We start from the raw sequence: 24,328 nt of genomic DNA on the forward strand, positions 1-24,328 counted from the left end.
CCCAGGAAGACAATATTTTTTTTCTTTCTACATTTCTATAAGTAGCTGCAAATAATTTTCCATCAAGCTGAACTATGTCTCATCTGTCAATGGGCTAATTTTGAGCTGTCCCTCCTGTACTGTCCCGCTTTTAACATTAAGAAGGAAAAAAAGAACTACTATGACCAAAAGCAATTTAATGAACATCCCTTGTTAAAACATTTTTGGAAGTTCAGGGTCTCAGATTCAAACCAGGGTAAAAAGCAGTCTTGTGCCCTTCAGTAACAGATCTCTGACAAGAAGGGAGCAGGAACTCTGCAGTAATGACACACACTTTGCTTTAACTGGTCATGCACATGTATCCAGAACACGACCATCTGAACCTGAAGTGCTGGGTGCAGGGCTGAAGCAGACCTTCAGAGACCGGGACATTCAGCCTCGTGCATGCAGCAGGGTGGTTTGAAAGGAAAACAGAGTGAGGATAAGGTAAGAAGTGTTTCTACTCATTTTAATGCATTGTGTTTCTAGCACTGACTGCGAACATTTCATAGGTTTCAAGGTTTGTATAGCTCATCTTATGCCAAATCGCTTTAAATCATATTTCACAATATTTACTTCCAGTAAAGGCATTGGAAATTGAGTGGGAGGTGAATGAAAACAGCCATCTTTAAAGTTTATCCTTTTACTGTTTTCTAAATGCTTTGATCAGAACCCTATGGAATTTTGCTACCCTAACAGTGGTTCACTCACTAATTTTTTTTTCTTGCTCCATTTCCCCCATACTCTAGACTGTGGACTGAGAATCTCCCAAGAACCCTAATGTCCATCATCTGAAGCAGCTTTGATTCTTGACATGCCCTGAGTGCTGCTGCCCTGGCAGCCCTTGAAACACAACAGGGAGGCGTCTTAATTCCCACTTCAAAGGTCCTTTCTTGAGAAACACTCCCATTAAATCATAGCAAACAGAATAAAGTTCTCTCTAATGGGAAGCGACTAGACGTGCACTGTACCACAACTTTCATGAGATTAGTAATTGCCGAAGGTATTTTCTTCTCTGAAGGAACTACGTAGCTTACACACCGAATCTGTTAGCTTTCTCCTAAACAGGTCAGAGAGAGTAGGTACAGTCAGCGTGATTGACTGCAGCTTTGGCTTTTTCCCCAGCGGATCTTTAAAAATTCCCTGTTAGGGTGAATCAGCTGACTCTGTTTACACTATTCATTCATTTCTGTAATGCAGTATATGATTCTAGTTAAATTCTAGTTCAGTTGTAGAAAACCCAAAACAACCCAGCTGGAGTATCCAGCAGCGCTTCTCAAACATCTCCTGAAAGGCTAATGAAAACAACTTGCTGGCTCCTCCCCCACAGTTTCTGATTCTGCAGAGCTGGGGTGGGACCTGGGGATCTGCATTTCTAACTTCACTTCCTCGGTGGTGCAGGCATTGGTGGTCCAGAAAGTACAATTTTAACATTTAGTGTGCCATCCTAAGCTGCGGCTCTCCTGCAGAGCACATTCCAGTGCTCCCCGAATCGCCTTCGGTTTAAAGCTGGCCCAAGAGTATATTCCTCCACAGGCCTGTCACTGACGTTAAGAAACTATAAGGGTGATAACTACACGGGAAGCAGCCCAAGGTCAGGCAAATCGGCTAGCTGAGGAACCGGCCTCGACACGTGACCGACTGGGCGTCTATACCCGAATCCGTCTTTGGCCTGCTTCCCACCCCCTGACGGTCCCGGGGCAGCTGTCAGAGTGGCCATGGCGTTGCTGCGCGTGCTCGTGTGCTCCCTGCTGGCGGCCTGGCGGGTCTGCCCGGGCCACGGGCTGCCCTTGGTGCCCGCTGGCCGCCAGGGTCCGGCTCCGGCGGTGGGTGAGTGCTGGGCGCCCGGCCCTGCCTGCACCCCGGCGTGGGAGGCGCCCAGTGCAGAGCGAGCGTGGGCCAGCTCGGGCGGGCTGGGACGCTGACGCCGCGGCGCTGGCCGTGGCTGCTGGACGCGGGGCGAGCGAGGGCCTGGACACTGAAGCCGTGGGGGCTGGGCTGGGTAAAGCCACTGCGGAGAGCGCAGGTGGGGGCGCTCCAAGGGATCCCGCCAGCTGGGCTTTGCTTTACACTCCTCCTGTTTGTGGTGTTCCTGCTGGAAGGAAGGAAAAACTGCAGATATTTTTTACGGAAAAAAAAAAAAAAAAGCGGCTGGGGAGCTGGGTGTCAGGCGCCCCCCTAGGCTCCCTGTGATGGTGTCCAGGTTTTGTTCCCAACACTTCACGCAGTTTCTGTTACACGCAGTGGTTTTCAAAGTCTTAAGGGCAGTAGCTAACCTTGTCAGAAATGAAGAGTTCAGCCCCACCCCAGACCTACTGAATTTGAAACGCTGAGCATGGTTCAATAATCTGCTGTCTAACCAACCCTTAAGACGATTCACTTTGTTTGACATGCATGTATTTACTTATTTATTTGGCAGGTGAGGTAGGAAAGGGGAAGAAAGAGAGAGAGAGAGAGAGAACGAGCGCTTCCTTCTGCTGGCTCACTCCAGGGCCCTGCTATTTGGACAATCCTCACTTTCTGCTGCTTTTCCAGGGACATGAACAAGGAGCTGAATGGGAATCAGAGCAGCTGGGACTCCAGCCTTTAACCCCAGGCCACAGATGATTCTGGATAGGGGCTAAAGTTTGAGAATCTCTGATTCCAAGTAGATCATTTGATGAGAGTGTACTATGTCAGCTGAATCATCAGTTTCAAAACTAAGCCTCCTCCCCCACATCTCCTCTGTTGTATTTAAAAATGATTACTTTATTAGGGGGAAAGGAAAGGAGGATCTCTTGTTTTGGAAGGATAAATTTCCCTGAAACCAAATGGGAACTTTTTACTGAAACCTCTCTCTCTCTCTCTCTCTCTCTCTCTCTCACTCTCTCTCTCTCTCTCTCTCTCCCATCCCCACTCTCATTCTCATCCTGTCAATCCCAGCTCTCTCACTGGTCTTTGGGAAGCCAGGAGGAAAAATGCCTTTTTGCCAGAGAGCCAAGTCCAAGTGACTCAGCTCTCAGGCAGTTAGCAAGGATTATAAATCCTGTTTCCCAACTGAACCAATGTCACTCTGAAGAAATTAGCCCCAAAATGTTTGTACTTGTTGGTTTATGCTTTTATTAGAGCTGTAGTTGCACTACTTTCATTCAGTATCCATTTGGATTTTGAGGTACGACGTTAGGTTGCCTGGGCCCGATGAATAATATCCAGTTCAGTGTGATTGCTGGGCGTCTCCACGAATCTTTTCTCTGGGCCATGTGATTCTGCACATTGCGCCTCCCTGCCTTGGTAGGGAGACTGCAGGGATCCATCAACTTCTGCTTAAGAGGAAGAGGGGGTGGGAACTAGAGTTCAAAGGCCTAGTTGAAATGTTGATTCAACAGTTTCTCGTTGTATGTCATTTCACACAACTCCCATTTGATGGGACTATTCCATCTGCTCCCCTCCCTGGCACCACCAACACTCAGACTGCTTTGACTTTGGCCACCATGCGTGGTTTCTGCCTACTTGATCTGTGTTTGTGTCTTTGCATTCTCAACTTCGAGTGTTTGGTCACAGTGGTTTAGTTTTAGTATGCTCAGACGGGTGGCTGTACTCGGTAAGTGAGTATCTGCATTATAAACAAATAAGTGCGTACTTAAAGAACACCTCTATGTCAAAGCAGTGAAGCTGTGGTCCAATGAGTTCTTTGGCACAAATTATGTTTTTCTCATTTAAAAGTAATTTAGAGGCTGGCACTGTGGCACAGTAGGCAAGTCTCTGAGACACTGGCATCCCATAAGGTCCCTGGCTCATGTTCTGGATGCTCCACTTCCAAGCCAATTCCCTTTTATGACTTAGGAAAATAGTGGAACATGGCCCACACCTATGGGCCCCTGTACTCATGTGGGAGACCTCAAAGAATCTCCTGGCTCTTAGTTTCAGGTCAGCTCAGTCCTGACTGAGGCAACCATTTGCGGAGTAGGTCATCGCATAGGAGATCTCTCTTTCTTTGTCTCTTCTCTAGGTAACATCTGCTGTCCAAATAAAAATAACTAATCTTAAAAAAATAATTTAAAAAATTGAAAAACTGATGTACAGGGTTGGAGGTAGAGCTGAACATACAGAAACACAGAGAAACAGAGAGGGGTTAGATATGCCATTACTTGTCTTCTGGCTCACTCATGTGTGTGGCAGGGAGCCAAGTGCTTGAGCCATCATCTCCCACCTTCCAGGATGTACACTAGCAGAAGCTAGAACCGGAAATAAAGCTGAAGCTAAGCACTCAGATGTGGGATTTTGTACCCAAGTTCAGCCCCATTTTCTTTGACTTATAGTTATTCTTGTATCATTTTGAGTATTTGTCATGATTAAACACTTACATATACATACATTGGGGGATCCTTTTAAAGCCTGTTTGCAGAATAAAAAGTAATTGTGTAATAGTTAAAATAAATTAAAATGTGGAAACCAGAGAAAAGGATTGGAGTGTGTGTAGGTTCTGCCATAGGCCAGGGCTACTTTGAAAATATGTACTCCCTCTCTCTCTCTCTCACACACACATACCTGTGCACAAACACAGCATTTTGTATCCTGTTGCATCAGGAGGACCGATGAGGCCTCCAGAGAGTTCATTGTTTATTCATCTCCATTTAAGAAGCTGTCAGGATCTGTTCTTGACTTGTGTTTAATGACATCCTTCAATGACACTCAGTGTCTACCACCTCATTTGTCTGGCAAAGAGACACAGTAGCAAACGCGCTAGGTCTGGAGAGACTGGTTCCACTCAGCTTTCACTACTGAGTCATGCGTTACTGAGGAAAGCCTGACACCTCCCTTTGCCTAAATGTCATCATACAGAAATTAAAGAAGATTTAGGGCCTGCTGTAGGTCACACATAGTCTAGATGATGAAGAGATAAACTTAGATTTTAGATTATATCAGAGGGATGTGCCCTCGGGCATTTCAAGTTTTAGTTTGTGTGAGTTTAATATGTTCATAATCTTGGATCCTTAATCCTCATATAATCTCACATGCAGATACTGTCGTTAGCTTCCTTCATGTGAAGCAAGTGAAACTACTTGAATGTGACAACACACAGAGAACAACGTTTGAAGTTATCAAGGGCAACATAGACCTGGCAGTAGGACTTCTAGAATTCATTTTTGAGCTGTGTTGAATGAGACAATTCTAGCAACCTAGATATACAAGCATACTTCAAAAACCTTGTGAAAATGTAATTAGATGTTTATTTTATTGCCAAAATAATGTCAAAAATCACATACAATGTTTTCATGTTATTTGTTTTTATAAATTTTTAAAATTAGGAAGTCAGAAAGAAAAAGAACCCTCTACCCATCCCATTCATGGGTTCAGTCCCCAAATCTCAAATGCCCCCAACAACCAAGGCTGAGCCATGATCAAAGCTAGGAACCGAAAGCTCAATGTGAATTTGTTGTGTGGTCGCAATAACTGAATTACAGAATTGCTGCTGCCTCCCAGGGCTTTACGAGGAACTGGAGTCAGGTGTCTAAGCTGGGAATTAAACCAGACACCATGGGATGTGAGGTAGGTCTTCTAACCACTAAGCTAACTGCTCCTTTGTTGAATTTTTTTTAATCTCCTTGCGTGCTACTTGAACTTAATCTATGTGTGCTTCTGATCCTTATCTGTAGAATATAAAAAATAGTGTGTTAATTAATGTGAAACATAAAAGAAAGACAGTAAAAAGCATGGCATAAATACCAGTAATTTTAACTACTGGTCAAAAATGGGGACATTCACATTCAAATTTAATGTTTGGAGCTACAGAGTAGTGGTAGATATAACCTTGAGTTTGGGAGGTGACAAATACCTTTGAAAGGCTTTCAATCTACTAAGTCATTGAACCCTCACAGTTATCTTTCTTTCTTACAGATGGTCAAGGTCATTCAGCTGAATTAATGGGTAGAGCCTCTTTGCTTTGTGATGATATTTGATTCTTTTGTTTATTTATTTTTTCTCCATGACTCTTGCCTTTAAAGTCTCAAGATGGGCCAGAGAAAGACAAACCTAAGTTCCTTCTTACTCCGAGAACTGCCACACAGGGCTGGCTGGGTTTCCCTGAGCAGTGGTTCTGTAAGCAATCATGCCTATGCAGTCCCCAAAGAGAGGGTGTTGAGAGTTTATCGGTTTCAGAATACAAGCAGGATCCTGAAGCGCCCACAGAGAGAGTCTGAAAGCCACTATTTCCTTTGCCCTACTCATCTCCTGCCTTGGTGTCCGGTAAATTCTGTGGCACACCCTTTAATTGAAGTGGGAGAGGATGCTATGGGAACTCCCATTTCAGACAGTCAGAAGTCACTCTGGGGCTTTCAATTGCTGTAGGAGGTGAGGGGAGCCTGACTTGGGGACTGAGCCCCTCTCCATGAAATCTAACACTGTTTCTAGGTACATAGTGACAGAATTGAGTCAGATCACACCAGACTGGTTTCCACTTCAGAATTATCTGCTTATTTACTGGGGTGTGTGTGTGTGGCACGTGAATGTAATTTCAAACTTTGGGATTAGAAGTGATGTGTGTTGTGAGTGTACAGTAGGAGAAATGAATCTGAAAATGAGGGGGTTTATTTTGTTTTGTTTTCTGTTGTCCTCCTACCCGGATAAAGTATATCTAAAGAGGATATAAAGGATAGGGTATTATTTCATTACAGAGTAAATCAAATCAAATTGTACTAATTGGATTGTTTTGGTCTACAATTTTTTTATGCAACCTTACATGAATAATAATAAAATTGTAGTAGCAACAGTGTTGGAAAAAAATAGTTACAAGAGAATTCCTGTTCTCCACTTTTAACAAGTCAACTGTTACCAATTTTTTATTTCAGCTTTGGATTTTATTGTCTTTCAAAGATAAAAATTTAAATTCTACATGGTTGTGTTTTTAGCACAGTCTTTGCTGCTGTGCCACTTCTGATGCAAATTAGTTATAATCAGAGTGGAATAAGACTGAAAGTGAAAGTGATCTCTATAACAAAACAATGTAACAAGTCTGTGAAAATGCGACATCATTAGAGATGTGTGTACATTATGGGGGTCCTCAAAATAGGAAATCAGATCTTTGCTCTCCCATTTACTGTTTGGCGTACTGAGTAAATTTCCTAAGTGATGCACTATTAATGTCTCAACTCTAAAATGAAAATTATGATTCTTACTTCTTCACCATAGGGTCTTTGCTAGATTATCAGGTTAATACTGAGCTTGTTGATTTTGACACTTAGAAGTAGCACATTCTTGGAATCCTCAGCTTTGCACAAGGAAGGACTGTACTCAGCTTCATGACACGTGCACCGTCACATCAGTAACTCTCTGCCTCAGAAAGGGAGCAGCTACCTCCAATTTTATAGTAAACATGTTGATGGGAATTCCAAGAGAGAAGCAGATTTTTAGTATTTCTTCTCTAATCCACAGGGCAGTTTTGGCATGTGACTGACTTACACTTGGACCCTACTTACCACATTACCGATGACCACACTAAGGTGTGCTCTTCATCCAAAGGCGCAAATGCCTCCAATCCTGGCCCTTTTGGGGATGTTCTCTGTGATTCTCCATATAAACTCATTTTGTCAGCATTTGATTTCATTAAAAAATCAAGACAAGAAACATCTTTCATGATATGGACAGGGTAAGTGATTATATAAACACCATCAATTGCTGAGCATCTACCTACAATAACCTAAGCTTCAGTATAATGCTGAACTCCATAAGAAGATTTTATATATTTTAAGAATTATTTGAACTAAACATTCTAGATGAAATAATCAACTATTATTGGAGATAAGAACAAGTCAACTTTAAAAATATGCTTAAAAATAAGTTATTGTTAGCTAACAGATGAATTTAAAAATGACACCTTGTAGCAGTTTTAATTTGATAACAGATTAAAAAAGACAAAAGGCAAGGTGAGAAGTAGCTTTTTAAAAGATTTATTTATTTTTATTGGAAAGGCAGATTTACAAAGAGAAGGAAAAATAGAGAAAGATCTTCCATCCAGTGGTTCACTTCCAAAATGGCTGCAATGACCAGAACTGAATCCAACACCAGGAGTTAGGAGCTTCCTCTAGGTCTTCCCAAATGCAGGGTCCCATGGACTTGGGACATCCTCTACTGCTTTCCCAGGCCACAAGCAGGGAGCTGGATTAGAAGTGCAGCAGCCTGGACCTGAACTATGCCCATACGAGATGCTGGTGCTACTGAGCTGGCCATTAGCGCTAACTTATAATGGCAGTTTTGTAAAGCATCATCTTCTAATGATATAATTAAATTAATTCCATTCATCATGATAGAGTGAAGGGATCTACATGTCTTGAATCTGGAATGATTTAATGATTATCATGGCTAATATTTGAAGGGTATTTTGTGTTAGACATTCTTTTACCTAAGTACTTATATTTATATAGCAACTTATTTAATCCTTATTATGAAGATTTTTGTTCTTCTCCTTCTGCAGTGATTGAGAATGCTAAGATTTGAATATGCATTTTGCTTTGGAATCTGTTCTTCTGATTACTGAAGTTTTTGTTTGTTTGTTTGTTTGTTTTGCCTCTCACACATCTTCATTCAGAAAGTGAAATAGGCTGAGATTTCCAGACTGTATTTTGTATTGCAATGACTTTTCTCTTGGTATAGAACTGTTTGGGGAGAAGGGTAAAACAAAAGCCCACGTGGAATCTTTAACAATAATCTCTTATTTTAATATGGAAATCTGTAATGATTAATATAGCAATAAATCATGTTTTAAGTCCAGTGAGTCTTTATAAAACTTGCTAATGTTCTTTACAAATTCTTATTCCTTTTCAGGGACAGCCCGCCTCATGTTCCAGTACCTGAACTGTCAACAGACATGGTCATAAATGTGATTGCAAATATGACAATCACGGTCCAGAGCCTCTTCCCAGACCTCCAGGTTTTCCCAGCACTGGGTAATCATGACTACTGGCCACAGGTAAATTTGACATTAATGTTCAAAAGTGATTTAATGCTATTTCCCATACATAGTGTCAAAATTATTGCGAATTAGCCAGTGGTGGGGAATTGGAATAAGTCTCCCTGAGGAAGGATGTGCCATTCATACTAGCCACTGAGAAAAGAAAGCTGCTTTGGGAACTTCATAAAGGTTCTTTTAATACCTTATAAAAGGTTACATCAATGATGAGTTATCTGAGGCAAATCATTAAGATTAGAGATTGCTAATTCCTGCTTTCTGTCATAATATCCCTTAATTTCTCTTTCTTTCAAATAATTTTCTTTTTCGTTTGCATTTTCTTGGACAAAGTTAGCAAGGAAGGTTGCTACAGAGAAATATTTAGATTTCCCAGAGCTTGTGTTAGACATTTAGACATTTGTACTCAGAGCTAAGCTAGATCATGATTAAGATAAAATATAGCAAATTACCATAAGAATCAAGAATGGTCTTCAAGTCTGGCCTGCTTAAATGAGGTATGAGCCAGCATTGTGGCACAGTGAGTTAGGCTTTCATCTGCACTGCTAGCATAGCATTTCGGTGCCCATTCAAGTCCTGGCTATTCCACTTCCCTCTAGGTCCTTGATAATGTGCCTGGGGAAGCAGCAGAGAATAGCCCAAGTACATGGAACCCCTCCCTGTCTGATACCCAGTGACTCTTCTGGCTGCTGGCTTAGGCCTGGCCCAGCCTTGGCTGTTGTAGCCATATTTCAGAATGAATCAGCAGCTGGAGATTCTCTCCCTCTCTGTAACTCTTTAAAAAAAAAGTGAGATGTGATTCGAGACAGAAAGTGTGTTCAAATTATTTAATGTCTGTTATAGCCCTGGCTGTAACCAGACTGGCTGTTATTAAGCAACCTATGTGTTAGAGCTGGAAACCAGTCCTGGTTACTGAGTATTGGTATAATAGTGCACAGTCTTCGATTTATATAGAATCAAAAGATCATAGAGGTTGTTATTTCATCTAAGACTTGGTAGACTGTTGTCCGTGATCCAAATTTGGCGCAGTGGCAAGTTTTGTAGTCAAGATCAATTAAAACACAACTGTGTTTTCTTTCATTCTGTCTTGTCAATGACTGCTTTGTGCTATAATGGCAAAGTAGAATAGTTATTACAGAGACCAAATGGCCCATGTGGCTGAAATGCATATTTTTCTGCCTTATGGAAGAGTTTGCTGGTCCCTCATCTATGTCAACGTAAGACTCAGAATTTGTCAAGCTGCTTGTCCGACTGTTCACAGGCACCCAGTGGCAGATCCCGTATTCTGGCTCTAATCACCCCCCTTCACAGGGAGCCTTTCATAGATTCCTTGCTTTAGCCGAAGAACATATGCAATATTTCCCATGATCTTCACTTTGTCCATATTTTTCTGTTTGTTTCAAACACCTTTTCCATTTCATATAAAATGGATGCTTCATAAGGGTTTTCATATTTGTTAATTTAACTGGATAAGCGATTCTGGAAAATTCTATAATCTTAGATTTCAATTGAATTTTTGGCCTCTAATTTGAGATGACTAAGATGGGAGTCAGGCTCTTTATCAATGGAGATGTTTGCCTACATACTGCAAAGGTGTGAGGACAATCTACAGACTCATAAAGTAGAAAACATAGATTTTACTGTTATGGTCACAGATGTTTAAATCCCCTTCCTGGCTTTATAACTTGACCATCCTAGGGAATTCTGCGTAATGTTACTGATCCATAGCTTACTCATTTGTAAGTGCATGCCTTTCAACTTTTGTGAGCACTATAATTCTAAGTTACGAGAGTATACCTTGTATCTGGAACATAATAAACTATCAATAAATAGAATGATAGTAATTTAAGTATTAGGTAAGTGGCACAGAATACATTTTCCTAACTCCTTTGGGATTTGTGTGATTTTATCTTTTCTTTTTATCTAGTGAAATCTTATAGCAATTCGTAGCTTTATATACTGTGAAGCTTCTGTAATATATCTTCAGATATGTACTGCTGAAGTAAATAAAGCAGCACACATACCTTATTTTTCTTATGTTTATTTTACTTATTTGAAAGGCAGGTGACAGAAAGAGTGGGAGAGGCAGGGAGAAAGAGATCTTCCATCTACAGGTTAACTCCTCACATGGTTTCAATGGATAGGGGTAGTCCAGGCTGAACCTAAGCGCCTAGAACTGCATCTTGCTCTCCACATGAGTAGCAGGGTTCCAAGTACCTGAATCAGCTTTCATTGCCTTCAGGTGCCTAATGTAGAGAACTGAATCAGAGGTGGAGCAGCCTGAACTCAAAGATGCACTTGATATTTGATTCCAGTGTGGTAGTCGGAGGCTTCACACAGAGCTGGCCCCAGCATATATGTATACATTAAGCAGTTAGTTTTTTTTCTTTCAAGCTTGTGCTTTTGCATATTGAAAATTGCTACTCTGTGATTCTACTTTACAATATCAGAAATGTTCAATATGCCATGAAAGCCTCGCTACACATTCTCCTGAAGATTGCTATCTGGGATCTAATTCTGAAGGACATTGTGAATGAATATATTTGCTAAATATTGTCTCTACATTAGAAGCTCGTAAATCTGCATCATAGCTACATAGACATGTGTGTACAGTGCCACCTGTTAGATCAGGGCATTCTTCCTGTTGCCACTCAAGGAAGTAACCTGGATTAGAAACCTGCATTTACTCCTACATTGGCAGGATGGTGCCATCAAGCTTTCGAATGGGTTGCTTCCAATTGTACTGCATTTCTGAGCAAGTGATCATGTCACAATCAAAATGGATTGAGAAGATAGCCCTGTACAATGGATACTTGGATGTGAAAACTGATGGTGGAAATTCCTAGGAATTAGCCCCTGATACTGGTCACTTTTTCCTGGATAAATCATCTAACTTGCTCATATTTCTCATTTTAAGATAGAAAAGTCTCCAGTGATTTTTGTATAATTTGAGGATTCTGCATTGCCATACTGTGCCATAATTTGGCACCCAACCCAAAGTGAACAAATCGAAATCTTAGTGACTTCTGTTGTTATTATTATACCATTATTTCACCATAACCATGAAGAATTAATTCAGTGATCCTCAAAAATACCAAAATCTGTCAGTGATCAAGCCCTTTATTTAAGTTTAGACAGTATTTAGAGATAATCTATGCATCTTCTCTTATTTACTTTAAATAATCTCTAGTCTACTCATGCTAACTAGGGCAAGGTACATGCTATGTTAATAGTAGTATACTGTTTGGATGATAATGACAAGGAAAAAAGTTTTGTGCAGATTTAGTGCAGATATCTCTTTTTCTGAATGTGGTTTATTGAATCCACAGGGATATGGAGGGTTTGTTGTGTTAGAATGCTTAATTTGAATGTAGATTGGCCTAAGCTACTATACAATTCAGTTAACCTAAAATCTGAGAGAAAGTTATATCTTATTTTGAGAATTAGTTACAATCAATTCCCTACTTATTTGCATTTTCCTTGAATGTAACTTGAAAAGTCACTAAGTATTTTAATAAATGTTGACAAGAAAACACCTCTAAGAAATACATTTGTATCACTCATATACAGAATGGGAAAAAAAGAGAGCAAACAAAATAATTGTATTTTTAAACATAAATTTAAAGGTAATAATTATAAATAATTATTCAGGGGCTGGCATCGTGGCACTGTTGATTGAGCCACTACCTGCAATATTGGCATCTCATTTGCTCACTTGTTCATGTCACAGTTGCTCTACTTCCTATCTAGCTTCCTGCCAAGATGCCTGAGAAAGTAACAAAAGGTGGCCCAAGCAAGTGGGTTATGGTGATCCATTTGAGAGACCTGGATGAAGTTCTGGGTCCCAGCTTCAGCTTGGCTAGCCTTGACCACTGCGGCCATTTGTGAAGTGAACCAGCAGATGAATGATCTCTTTTAATTGCTTGTTCTACCTCTTCTTCTTTGTAACTCTGCCATTTGAATAAACAAATAAATAAATCTTTTAAAAGAAAGTAATTATTCAATTTTGTAAATTATTTCTAAATATTTATTCAATATTTATTTTTTAGTTTTGCTTCTTTAGAGCTTCTATCACCATGAAGAAAGGTTATCAGTCATGTTTTTAAAATTTATTTTACTTTTGTTTGAAAGGTAGAGTTACACACAAAAAGGGGAGAGAGAGAAAGAGTGAGAGAGAGGAAAAAAATGTCTCATTGGCTGGTTCATTCTCCAAATGAATGCAACAGCTGGAGTTCAGCTGATCCAAAGGCAGGAGACTGGAGCTTCTTCCACGTGTCTCAGGTGGTTGCAGGGACACAAAGAGTAGAACCATCTTCTACTGTTTTTCCAGGCCATAAGTAGGGAGCTGGATGGAAGTGGAGCAGCTGGGGGCTAGTACCAGTGCCGACAGGGATGCCAGGGCTGCAGAAGCTTAGCCTGTTATGCCAGGTGCTGGCCAGAAAATAATGATCTATTCTGATATTATGATAAGTCAATATGATGAGTAGATAAAGTATAATTAAAATTGGTGATTTATAATGCTTTCTTAAAAAATCAGAACAGTGATATAACATGCTACTATGAAGAAATTCATTAAATCCAAATCACATGGTTGTAAATCTTCATTCAAGGGGTTAAGAAAGTTCATGGTAGTTTTTACATTTTCCAGGGCAATGTTAAATCCTAAAGTGATGGAGTTTTCCCCACTCCTTTGGCACATATGTTCAGGCTCAAATCTGCTTTCAATATCTCTTCAATGATCACACTGCATCTTCATTCTTTACCATGTCCCTATCGTTAACACTAGCGTATGAAGAATGAGTCTTCATGGCTCTGTTTATAGGCCATTGCTTTTACTTTGAAGACCTTTCTTGCCAACCTGATCAAATAACTTTCGAGGTTATGTTCAAATACTGTCTTTCTTTTTGCACTCTGACTTGCTTCTGCCTGCTTCTGTGTTCCTGGCCTCCTGTAGTAACACCTTGCACACTGTTTTACAGTTTATCTGATTATATTTTGCTCCCTGCCAAATGATAAACTCTGTAAAGTTTAACCTCTTTAGTATGCCTCCATATATCTACCTATGCTTAACAGAGTAGTTATTGCTTCAATTCGTTGCTCTATGTTGTCGCTGATGTTTCAATGGATTATATTGTTATGTGGCCAGGATCAACTGCCTATAGCCACTAGTAAAGTGTATGATGCGGTAGCAAACCTCTGGGGACCGTGGCTAGAAGAAGAAGCTATTCTTACTTTAAGGAAAGGTAAGTGAAAGGCTTATCCCTGTTTTCCTTTTTTTTTTTATTCATGTTTAGACTTCAATTCCTAATGTTTGCTTGGGCATGGCATTTATGGAGAACCTCTGTGCTTAGTGTTTCTTGAGAGCCAGGAGTAGCAATGCCTTTGTGAACTTTTTCTTTTATAGGAGTCCCTTCTCCTCCCAGCTTCAAACAGGTGCATTCTACAGGAAATAGAAGTTAAATTGTGGTGGATTGGATGTAAATAAAAAAATCAGTTGGCTGGAGATGGGGAGTTACGAAGCGGAGCGGGGTGGCGGCATGTTGTATTACAGAGCATAAAGTTGCTGTCTATAACAATAGCATCTTGTATGGGCACCAATATTTGAGTCCTGACTGTTCTACTTCAATCCAGCTCCCTTTTAATGTTCTGGGAAGGCAGCAAAGGATGGCTTAAGTGCATGGGCCCCTAAAACCCACATGGGAGACCCAGAAGAATCTCTTGGCTCCTAGCTTTGGCCTGACCATGCTCTACTTCTTGTGGCCATCTGGGATGCCAATCAGCAGATGGAAGATATTATTCTACCTCTCCCTCTCTGTGACTCTATCAAGTAAATAAATGCATCTTTTATTTCCCCTAAAAAATAAAATCAACTACATTAGTCTTAAAAAAGGAGAGAAATTGAATTTAACCAATGTGAAAAAGCCTGCTCTCTGTTTAGGCCTGCTATGGTGGTACCCTTGCTGAATGTTTACAGACGTTTTTTCTTGTCATTTTTCTTTTAATGATAGAGTATAGCAACTGTGACCATGGCATTACATTGCATTGGTTCTCATAAGTAATCTAGAGGTTGTTTATTGAATTTCAGACAATGTGCAGAGACTAGCTACAAATGCTACACCCTTTATAGAGGGAATTGGTTATAAAATTTTTATATAAATGGGTGACTCTAGATCCTCCTTGGGTACTGAAAAGTCATTTAAAATTGGCATACTGATTAGGAAGAGAAAATAGATCTTATTTTTAATAAAATAACCACAATTTTATAAACAACATGAACCATGAGAAGCTTTTCAAAATAACATATAATTAATGAATGGGAAGACCTTCTATAAGTAGCATCACTGGGTAGCTTTCAGTACATCATTGTGGAAATCTGTGTCATCTTGTGGCTTTGACTGAGATGTCTAGCTGTTAAGCTAAGATGTGAGGTATTTGAAACATTTTTTAAAAAGATTTATTTTATTTTTATTGCAAAGTCAGATTTACAGAGAGGAGGAGAGACAGAGAGGAAGAGCTTCCTTATGATGATTCATTCTCCAAGTGACTGCAACGGCTGGTGCTGCACTGATCTGAAGCCAGGAGTCAGGAACTTCTTCTGGGTCTCCCACATGGGTGCAAGATCACAAGGCTTTGGGCAATCCTTGACAGCTTTCCCAGGCCACAAGCAGGGAGCTGGATGGGAAGCAGGGCTGCCGGGATTAGAACCGGCACCCATATGGGATCCCTGTGCATTTAAGGCAAGGACTTTAGCCCCTAGGACACCAAAACATTTTGAGAGAAAAGAAATTATCTGGACTTCACCCAGGCAAAAATCTATTCTTTTACTAATTTTCCTAAACTCTTGTCTTTTGGACTATTTTTCTTGTTTTTTGGTAGCATGTAGCAAATCAGAACAAAAAGCTCATAGAACTATGTGAGTATTTCAGATTTTTCCAAAGTGAACTTAGATTTTAATTCCATTTTCCCTTAAACATTTTAACATGCCCTTGTATTTATGAATTTGAGGATTACTTTCTTGGGTTTAGGCATGGTCCTGATTAACCCAGGCAGGTATATCTAGTTTTATACCCCCTTAATCTCGATGATACATGAGTAGAGAGCTGGTGCAAATTGAGAGTAATGGGGAATGTTCAAGATCCCGAAAGAGACATTCTATAGGGGCGGAAAAGAAGTAACTGACAAAAGGAATGTTGACCTGAAGGAATAAAAGCCATCTGTATTGCACAGTGGTGTCCATTCAGAGGTTCCCTAGCAAATTTCCAGGAGAACACTGGAATCTAATAGTATAGTTCAAAGTGATATCAAACCTTCTGGGAGTTTTAAAAGCAAATGTGACTTGCAGTACGGTTACCCTACATGCAGGGGCTTCAAACTTTATCATTTCAGAGTCTTTTTGAGAAATGTTGTCATCTTCTACTGCTAAGACAGGAGTGACAGCCTTTCCAAACCAACTCTGAATAGCTTTGAATCTGTTGGCTAGGCTTCTATCGTAGAAAATTTCATCAGGTGTTAGAACAGGTGCAGAGAATAAAATACAGAGGTAGAGGTCAGTATGATTGAAAATGCAGGAGGATCATGTCTGGTGTGTGGGCACAGGGCCCTGATCTCAGTGGCCAGCTCTGATAGTGCCATTGCTGCATGTACAGGAGTGGGAGTGGGAACAGGCCTTGGAGCGTCTTCCGGTCATAGCGTGCCTTTCTCCCTGCTTTTTAGCAAAATCTTTTGTGTCCCTGTTGATTATATTTTATGTTTTTCAATGTCTGTCATCTTAACTCCCGTAATATATAAAAGCAGGAATTGATGTGAACATTTATTTTATAAAATGTAGTCTCACTACTTACCTCCCAAATATTTGATTACCTTCTTATCTGAATATTGTATACAATTATTATTAACCTAAACATGCGCATGTTGGAGCTGGTACATATTAGGTTCTCAAAAAACTATTTGTTAAAACTGATTCTTATCTAATGACAGTTTCTTATGCCACAACCAAACAATAAAAAATAAATTCAAGTTTCCAGACCTGATTGTAAACTTTAGCAATTTACTTTCAATATGTCTGTGATGTTTGTGTCTGTGTTTTCCTAAAGTATATTTTAATATTTTTTTTTTCTATAGGTGGTTTTTATACACAGAAAGCCACAACTAACCTTAGGATCATCAGTCTAAACACAAACTTATACTACAGCCCCAATGTGGTGACTTTGAACAAGACTGACCCAGCAAATCAGTTTGAATGGTTGGAAAATACACTGAACAACTCACAGATAAATGGAGAGAAGGTAGGATTCACATATTAAAAGCATGTAGGGGATAAACGGAAGGCTAAATTTGTGTGTTTTTGAATGTGGGGGCAGTACCATGTACTAAAATGTAACAAAAGTACTAAAAGTTGAAAACATTTTTACATGAAACATATGAATTATTTCTGTTGCCTTATTTTGGTTTGCTTTTAATGCTTTGCAGCCTAATTATTATTGATTGATATAAAAAGACACCAATTTAGGAAATCATAGTCAATATTACACTTGCCTTATGAATCAACAGTGTTGTATAAATGAGAAAAGTACAAATGGTTTGAAAACTTCATTCCTTTAGCATCATTAATTAGGGTATATTTGTTTTCTATTTTAATTAACCAGCTTGATCTTTTGGGTATCTAAATGTCATCCACTTATGATGAATGCACAAGGAAGACTGGCATGCATCCTCGTTGTGTTCCTTTTTTCTAGGTGTACATCATAGCGCATGTTCCAGTGGGATATCTGCCTTTTTCTCGGAGCATCACAGCCATGAGAGAATACTATAACGAGAGATTGGTAGATATTTTCAGAAGATACAGCGATGTCATTGTAGGACAATTTTATGGACACACTCACAGGGACAGCATTATGATTCTTTCAGATAAGAACGGTAATGTGAAGGTTCTGTTAGCATTTCCTCAGCTTAAGATGCTAAAGCAACACAGTGGAAGTCCAATAAACTAGCTGAATTAGTAAATGAAACATTTCATTAAAATACTCATAGCACTATCATTTTCTAAGTTGTCCTCAGGAGTTGTTTGTTACATGAGTGTCCACGTGATAAAATTAGGCCTCCAAAATGTGATAGGTAAGACAAAAGTGGAAAAATATTGGTAGATTCTAAAGATGAGAGGTGAGTACAGGGGGGTATCATAGTTCCATCTTTCACAAATTGTTTTAAGATTTATTTATTTTTCCCTGGAAAGTCAGATAGGAAGTCTTTAGGAGGGGAGAGAGAGAGAGAGAGAGAGAGAGAGAGAGAGGAAGATCATCTGTCGTCTGATTGACTCCTCAAGTGGCCACAATGGCCAGAGCTGAGCCAATCCAAAGCCAGGAGCCAAGAGCTTCTTCTGGGTCTCCCTCGTTGATTCAGGGTCCCAAGGCTTTGGGTTGTTCTCTTCTGCTTTCCCAGGCCACAAACAGGGCTGCCAGGGTATGAACCGGTGCCCATATGGGATCCTGGCGTGTACAAGGTGAGGACTTTAGTCACTAGGGTACTCTCCAGGCCTAACACAAATTTTTGAAGTATGCTCCCACTATACTTTCAACTGCACATTGAAAAAGAGAAATAGAAGAAACTTTAACAAGAAACTGAGAGTTAAAAAGATAAGAGTGCCGAGTTCAGTCAGATAGAAGGAAAGATTAATATGCTTTCTATTCAGTAGTTTGGGCATTTCTTCTCATAAGTAGGTCTACTAAGAATGACCACATTTTAGGATTTAGTGGGTTTTCTTAATTCAGAGAGAAATTTATGTCAATAGTAGACAGAAATAATATGTCACAACCTTTTAATTGAATCCCTATTATGACATTGTATAATAGAGACATATAAGTTTTATATTCAGTGTTGCGAAAGTTTTTTCTTATGGCAATGTTTCAAATGCATGTAGAAGCAGAGAGAACATTGCAACAAACCCCCATATACTCATCTCTCATCTTTAGAATCTAGCAAGACTTTCCCATATTTGCCTTGCCTATCACTTCCTTTGTTCTGTTTCTTTTTCCTTACTGTATTTGAAAGTGAATCTCAAAAATCAGATGTCTTTCATTCCTATAGACTTCTATCTTTATTATAATATAATGGGTATTTAGTAATTCATTATAGTAAATATGTACAATTTAGATAACTGTAGTATCACTGATTTATCTGATATGGCTAACATGGATTCTTTGATATCAATAATAAAATTCACCTATTTTCTAAAAAATGTTCCTTTATATTTCTTTTAAATCAGGCTTCATCAACAATGATGCAACAATTGGTTGTTATATATTTTAATATCTTTGGCATACATTTTAAATTCTTATTTATTTTTTAAAATTGTATTTATATTATTAATTTGAGAGGGAGAAGAGACAGATGGACAGAAATAAAGCTCCTTTCCACTGACTCACTTCCCAAATACCAGTAACAGCAAGGACCCCAATCCAGGCCACTCACACGGGTAACAGAAACCCAGTGATTTGGTCATCATCTGCCTCTCAGGTGTGCGTGCTGCAGTCAGAAGCAAAGGGTCAAATCAAGTACTCTTACGTGGGACATGGCATCCCAACTGATAGACTGTTCCTATTTTTAACATAATTAAACTCAATTTTTTTTGGAAATATGTATGTTAATGTGCATATGTTTGTCTAGGAAGCCCTGTAAATTCTTTGTTTGTGGCTCCTGCTGTGACCCCAGTGAAGAGTATTCTAGAAAAAGAGACCAATAATCCTGGGATCAGACTATTTCAGTATGATCCTCATGACTATAAATTGTTGGTAAGTTGACACAGTCTCCCATGTTTATGCATGTAATCGCAGTTGTCACTTGTTGGTTGAATGTTTCTTGGTAGCTGTGTGTGAAATGAATTTTATGTTCAATCTCATGATGTTGCTTTTCATATTTTGAAGGTTTGTCAGCACTTTCTGAATGTGGGCTGATAAAGGTCGCTGGTGGGAGCCATTTCTGTCCTCCTGAGGACTTTGCTTTTACTTATAATAAACTTTGTCAAATGCAATGTCATATTTGTAAATTTGTACACATATTGTACATTTGTATATTTATGTACATAAATATACATATTTATTTACTCTTTTAATTACTCTTCTCCAAACTAGAACTTTGTTGGACTATATTGCAGTTACTGTGTTGTGATTTGTGATTTGTTGTTAAATGAGAACACATTACTAAAAGGAAAAGCAACTAACTGGTGATTATATTAATGTCTCTTTGCTTTAGAAGATTTTAGCCCCAATAGGCTGGCCATTAACTTGTGGGAATTTCCCTATAGAAAATACCCAGCCCTTTTTAAGTATAATTAGAAGAAGATAAACCTCCATTAAGCCTGATGTTGATGCAATTGCTTTTTATTGTTCTAAGTAGGTGTTAGAAAAAGATGGCTGTTCTATTCCTCAGAATAACAAAGCAATCAAGTAGTGCAACAGAAATCTGATTTAAGCTACTAGAAAATTTAAAAATTATAAATTAGTTCAAAGTTAGTTGTCTGTTTCTTTATCTGTACTTAAGACATGCAAATAGAGATGTCAATATGTATGTGCATGTACGTATATAGTCATTTAGAACTATGCATATTTGTTCTGATGAAAAAAAATCTAGAAATGTTTTCCAAATAGGACACTAAATGGTTTAAAACTAAAAGGCATGTGGTATACTATTTATTAAAAATCTAGAATAGTAAGTAGGTGTATATATTATAAATATTATACATGTAGTCTAGAAATATACTGGGTTTCTTGGTGAAATTTTTTTACGGGATTTTTTTATTAGTTACATATTGCATTATGTGACACAGTTTTATAGCCACTGGGATTTCCCCCACCCCTCCCCTAACCCTCCCTCCATGGTAGATTCCTCCACCTTGTTGCATAACCACAGTGCAAGTTCAGTTGAGATTCCGTCATTGCAAGCATATACCAAATATAGAGACCAGCATCTTATTGTCCAGATAAGTTCAACGGCTTCTTAGCTCGGTAAATTTTTAACCAAATGGCTTGCTTGGAAAAACAGTGCTTTGATTTGTAGTTTGCTGATTTCCGTTGTAGAAATACTGCATTGTGGACAGTTTTAGAGTAAGTGGCATCAGTTGACATTGTATTTTTGAAAATGTAAAAATTAGATTTTGTGAACTGATTTTAGATGTCTCTAGAACATTGATGGTTTATTAACTTCCTTTAGCGATTGTTACCCTGAGATGTGTGAATGACAGACTTTTATTCGGTATGTCTGTCTATATAGTTTGGATCATTTAATTTTATACATTTTCATCCTTTTGAACAATTGTAAATTATACAGAGTTTGTCATCAAGTATTTTTCTTCAAAACTAATTAATAATGACAACTAGATAGTAAAAATGTCTTATAAATCTTAATAAGCTTTTTTCTTACCCTATTATACCTTATGTGTTGAAAAATGAACTGAGTTCATTATTATTTTTGCCTGTAGGACATGTTGCAGTATTACCTGAACCTGACAGAGGCAAATCTAAAAGAAGAATCCAACTGGAAGTTGGAGTATGTCCTGACCCACACCTATGGCATTGAAGACTTACATCCTAAAAATTTATACAGATTAGCTAAAGAATTTGCATCTCTAGATAGTAAGCAGTTTGTGAAATACTACAATTATTTCTTTGTGAGTTATGATAGTAGTGTAGTTTGTGATAGCACATGTAAAGCCTTTCAAATTTGTGCAATTATGAATCTTGATAGCATGTCCTATACAGAGTGCCTCAAACAATATTATATGAAGCATAGGTAGTGGCATTTCAATTTGTGTTCAGAGAAAATAGAACATGGCGCTGTTTCTTGGATGAGTTTGTGGAAATTATTGTTGAAATCTTTGTGAACTGCTCAGTAGGGAAACCTATTTCCATATTTTATTTTTTGTTCCCAAAGGTAGATATTTATAACATTCTAAATACTTACTGCATTGTATGTATTTGAACTACCATTGAAGAGAATGGTGGTTGGGTATAGATATCATATTTTCCTTTGTGTTATTGTATGAAGAGGTCTTTACAATGTTAATGAAAATATGTATTGTAAAAAAGCTATTCATGGATTTCAAAAATTTTGCAACGAAATAAACTTGTCCTAAATCTCAGATTCCACAAATACTTGAAAGTACATTCATGCTTAATTTATATTCTCTTACAAATTGCCATTTATTCAATAAAGCAAATTAATTTCCTTTAAATATGATGAAGTATTTATGTGAAAGGTAGAGCAATAAACAGAGAGAAAGAGAAAGAGGAAAAGAGAGAGAGAGAGAGAGAGAGAGAGAGAGAGAATATCTTTCATTTGTTACTTCAGTGCACAAATGACTATAACAGCTGCCATGTCTGGACCAGTCCTGAATTCAGAAGGCAAAAGCTCCATCCTGGTATGTCACATGAGAAGTAGCATTAAGTGTTCTTGATAGGAGGATTTTCAGACATTTTATATGTTCTTGACAGGACCTCACATGTAGGCAGATATTCAAGCTGTTTCCATATCATTTGGAAACTGAGGTTTACTTGTACTATCTATTCTTGGGAAAACATCATGATCTTGTCAGGGCCAATTGTGACTCTATAAATCATCTTCAGACATGTATGGTCTAATTTTCTTCATTCTCTGACTCTTTGGTGCTCCTAAGAATGAGGATGGCTCAAGTTGTGCATTTTTTGCATTTGCATTACAATAGATTTCAGTCCTAGTCTGATGCATGGTGGCTATTAAATAATTGTTGAAATACATTGAAAGCTATAAATATTCCTGGAAAAGATACTCTAAGATTCAGTGGTAACATTTACTTTGTCATGATATTCTGACAGAAGGTAACAATCAGCTTTTTTTTATTTAGTGAGCTTGTCTTTAGTACTTGCCAGTGACTCAAGTGGTTTTCTATTTTCAGATCAACTACAAGCATTAAAGTAGAAGAAAGGAAGGGATGGCGGGTATTTAAGGGAAAATAAGATTGTATGCCCCTCTACTTAGGTCTCCCAGGGAAGACTGTTAAAGAAAAAGCATTGTTCATGACCCTTGTTAAAGAAATTAAAGCAGACTTGATTCAAGATGATGACATGATGATAGATCCTGGAACCATTGCAGTGGGATCTTGCAGTGGGAGAGATTGGACAAGTAGGATTTGTGACCGAAAAACAGGATGAGGGGTCTGTATATGGGAAATTACCAGGAAGAAACCACAAAGATAAGGATAGTTTTGGTAACAAACTTTATAGCATTATTGCTGATGATAGGCTACTGTGATGAACAATCAATGGTGTTCAGATAGAGTAGGAGACTGTCCTTAAACTGACTTAGCCGGTTCTTGCTCATGTGGATGCTGTAAGAACAGAGAGCTAAGCCCTGCTTTGTTGTGTGCAGCAGAAGAATCAGAAGAAGCTCAAGTGTTGGTCAAAGAAGGGAGTTTCTGTTGATGCACATTGAGCAACCATAGGCTGAGGAGAGTGGACTTCAGCATCCCTGTGTCTGGAATGACTTCATGTGAAAAAACAAACCTTTTACGTAGAAAATCTCCTTTTAAGTAAACTTGTAAGACAAGTTTGCCTGACGTGCCAAAGAATGGGGATATGCTATAAAATGCAGATATTACACCTAAGAAATTATTGCTGTTTATCAGGTAAGGATATTTAAGGTTAAAGAATAAATGATTGTATGTTAGAAGTGCAAATGCTGAAACAAAGCACACACTCATTGCTATGAAATGATCACATCATTCAGAAATCATTGAGGTAACAATTATTGCTAATGTTAGTTTTTACAAATTGTTAGATTATGTAATTTAATGTTTTAATGCTCTGTGCAGAATTCCTAATAAAACAAATTTGCAACAAGTAGGGGAAATTTTTAAGGCACTAAAAAGCAAAATGGCATGAGTTGACTTCAGTAATATTTGACTTGAATGATCACTGTGGAAGAAATTCTTGTATCTTTTGGGGGTTTGGTCAGTAAACGTTTCTATGCATCGTGTGTTATTCTACAGTTTCATTTTTTTTTTAAAGATTTATGTTTTAATTTTTATTGGAAAGGCGGATATACAGAGAGGAGAGACAGAGAGAAAGATCTTCCGTCTGATGATTCACTCCCCAAGTGAGCGCAACGGCCGATGCTATGCCCATTCGAAGCCAGGAGCCTCTTCCGGGTCTCCCATGTGGGTGCAGGGTCCCAAAGCCTTGGGCCGTCCTTGACTGCTCTCCCGGGCCACAGACAGGGAGCTGGATGGGAAGTGGAGCTGCTGGGATTAGAACCGGCGCCCATATGGGATCCCTGGCGTGCAAGGTGAGGACCTTAACCATTGAGCCACCGTGCTGAGCCCAAAAGCAGTTTCATTTTTAA

At 38.8% G+C, this 24,328-nt stretch overlaps 1 protein-coding gene across 2 annotated transcripts; it reads left to right on the forward strand.

The window, feature by feature from the left end:
• The first annotated feature begins 1,687 nt into the window (after positions 1-1,687).
• SMPDL3A (sphingomyelin phosphodiesterase acid like 3A) lies at positions 1,688-23,957 on the forward strand. Of its 2 annotated transcripts, none has more exons than XM_040965317.1 (8): positions 1,688-1,848; positions 7,429-7,642; positions 8,818-8,962; positions 14,106-14,202; positions 17,081-17,244; positions 17,695-17,875; positions 19,622-19,746; positions 21,432-23,957. In XM_040965317.1, the coding sequence occupies exons 1-8, from the start codon at positions 1,737-1,739 to the stop codon at positions 21,744-21,746; spliced, it is 1,353 nt and encodes a 450-aa protein (XP_040821251.1). In that variant the 5' UTR covers positions 1,688-1,736; the 3' UTR covers positions 21,747-23,957. The 2 variants fall into 2 exon arrangements, with proteins under 2 accessions (XP_040821251.1, XP_040821252.1); XM_040965318.1 differs by lacking the exon at positions 1,688-1,848 and adding an exon at positions 5,300-5,547.
• Positions 23,958-24,328: the final 371 nt, after the last annotated feature.

Source organism: Ochotona curzoniae, unplaced genomic scaffold, assembly GCF_017591425.1.
Source record: "Ochotona curzoniae isolate NIBS_2020 unplaced genomic scaffold, NIBS_Ocur_1.0 scaffold_3890, whole genome shotgun sequence".
Taxonomy (NCBI): Eukaryota; Metazoa; Chordata; class Mammalia; order Lagomorpha; family Ochotonidae; genus Ochotona; species Ochotona curzoniae.

What these genes read in the sequence shown, in the direction of transcription:
- SMPDL3A (XM_040965317.1), top strand. Translation starts at nt 1,737, where the DNA reads ATGGCGTTGCTGCGCGTGCTCGTGTGCTCCCTGCTGGCGGCCTGGCGG. An exon ending in ATCATGACTACTGGCCACAG is followed by an intron (nt 8,963 to 14,105) that starts GTAAATTTGACA and finishes TTATGTGGCCAG; the next exon opens with GATCAACTGCCTATAGCCAC. An exon ending in CACAGATAAATGGAGAGAAG is followed by an intron (nt 17,245 to 17,694) that starts GTAGGATTCACA and finishes CCTTTTTTCTAG; the next exon opens with GTGTACATCATAGCGCATGT.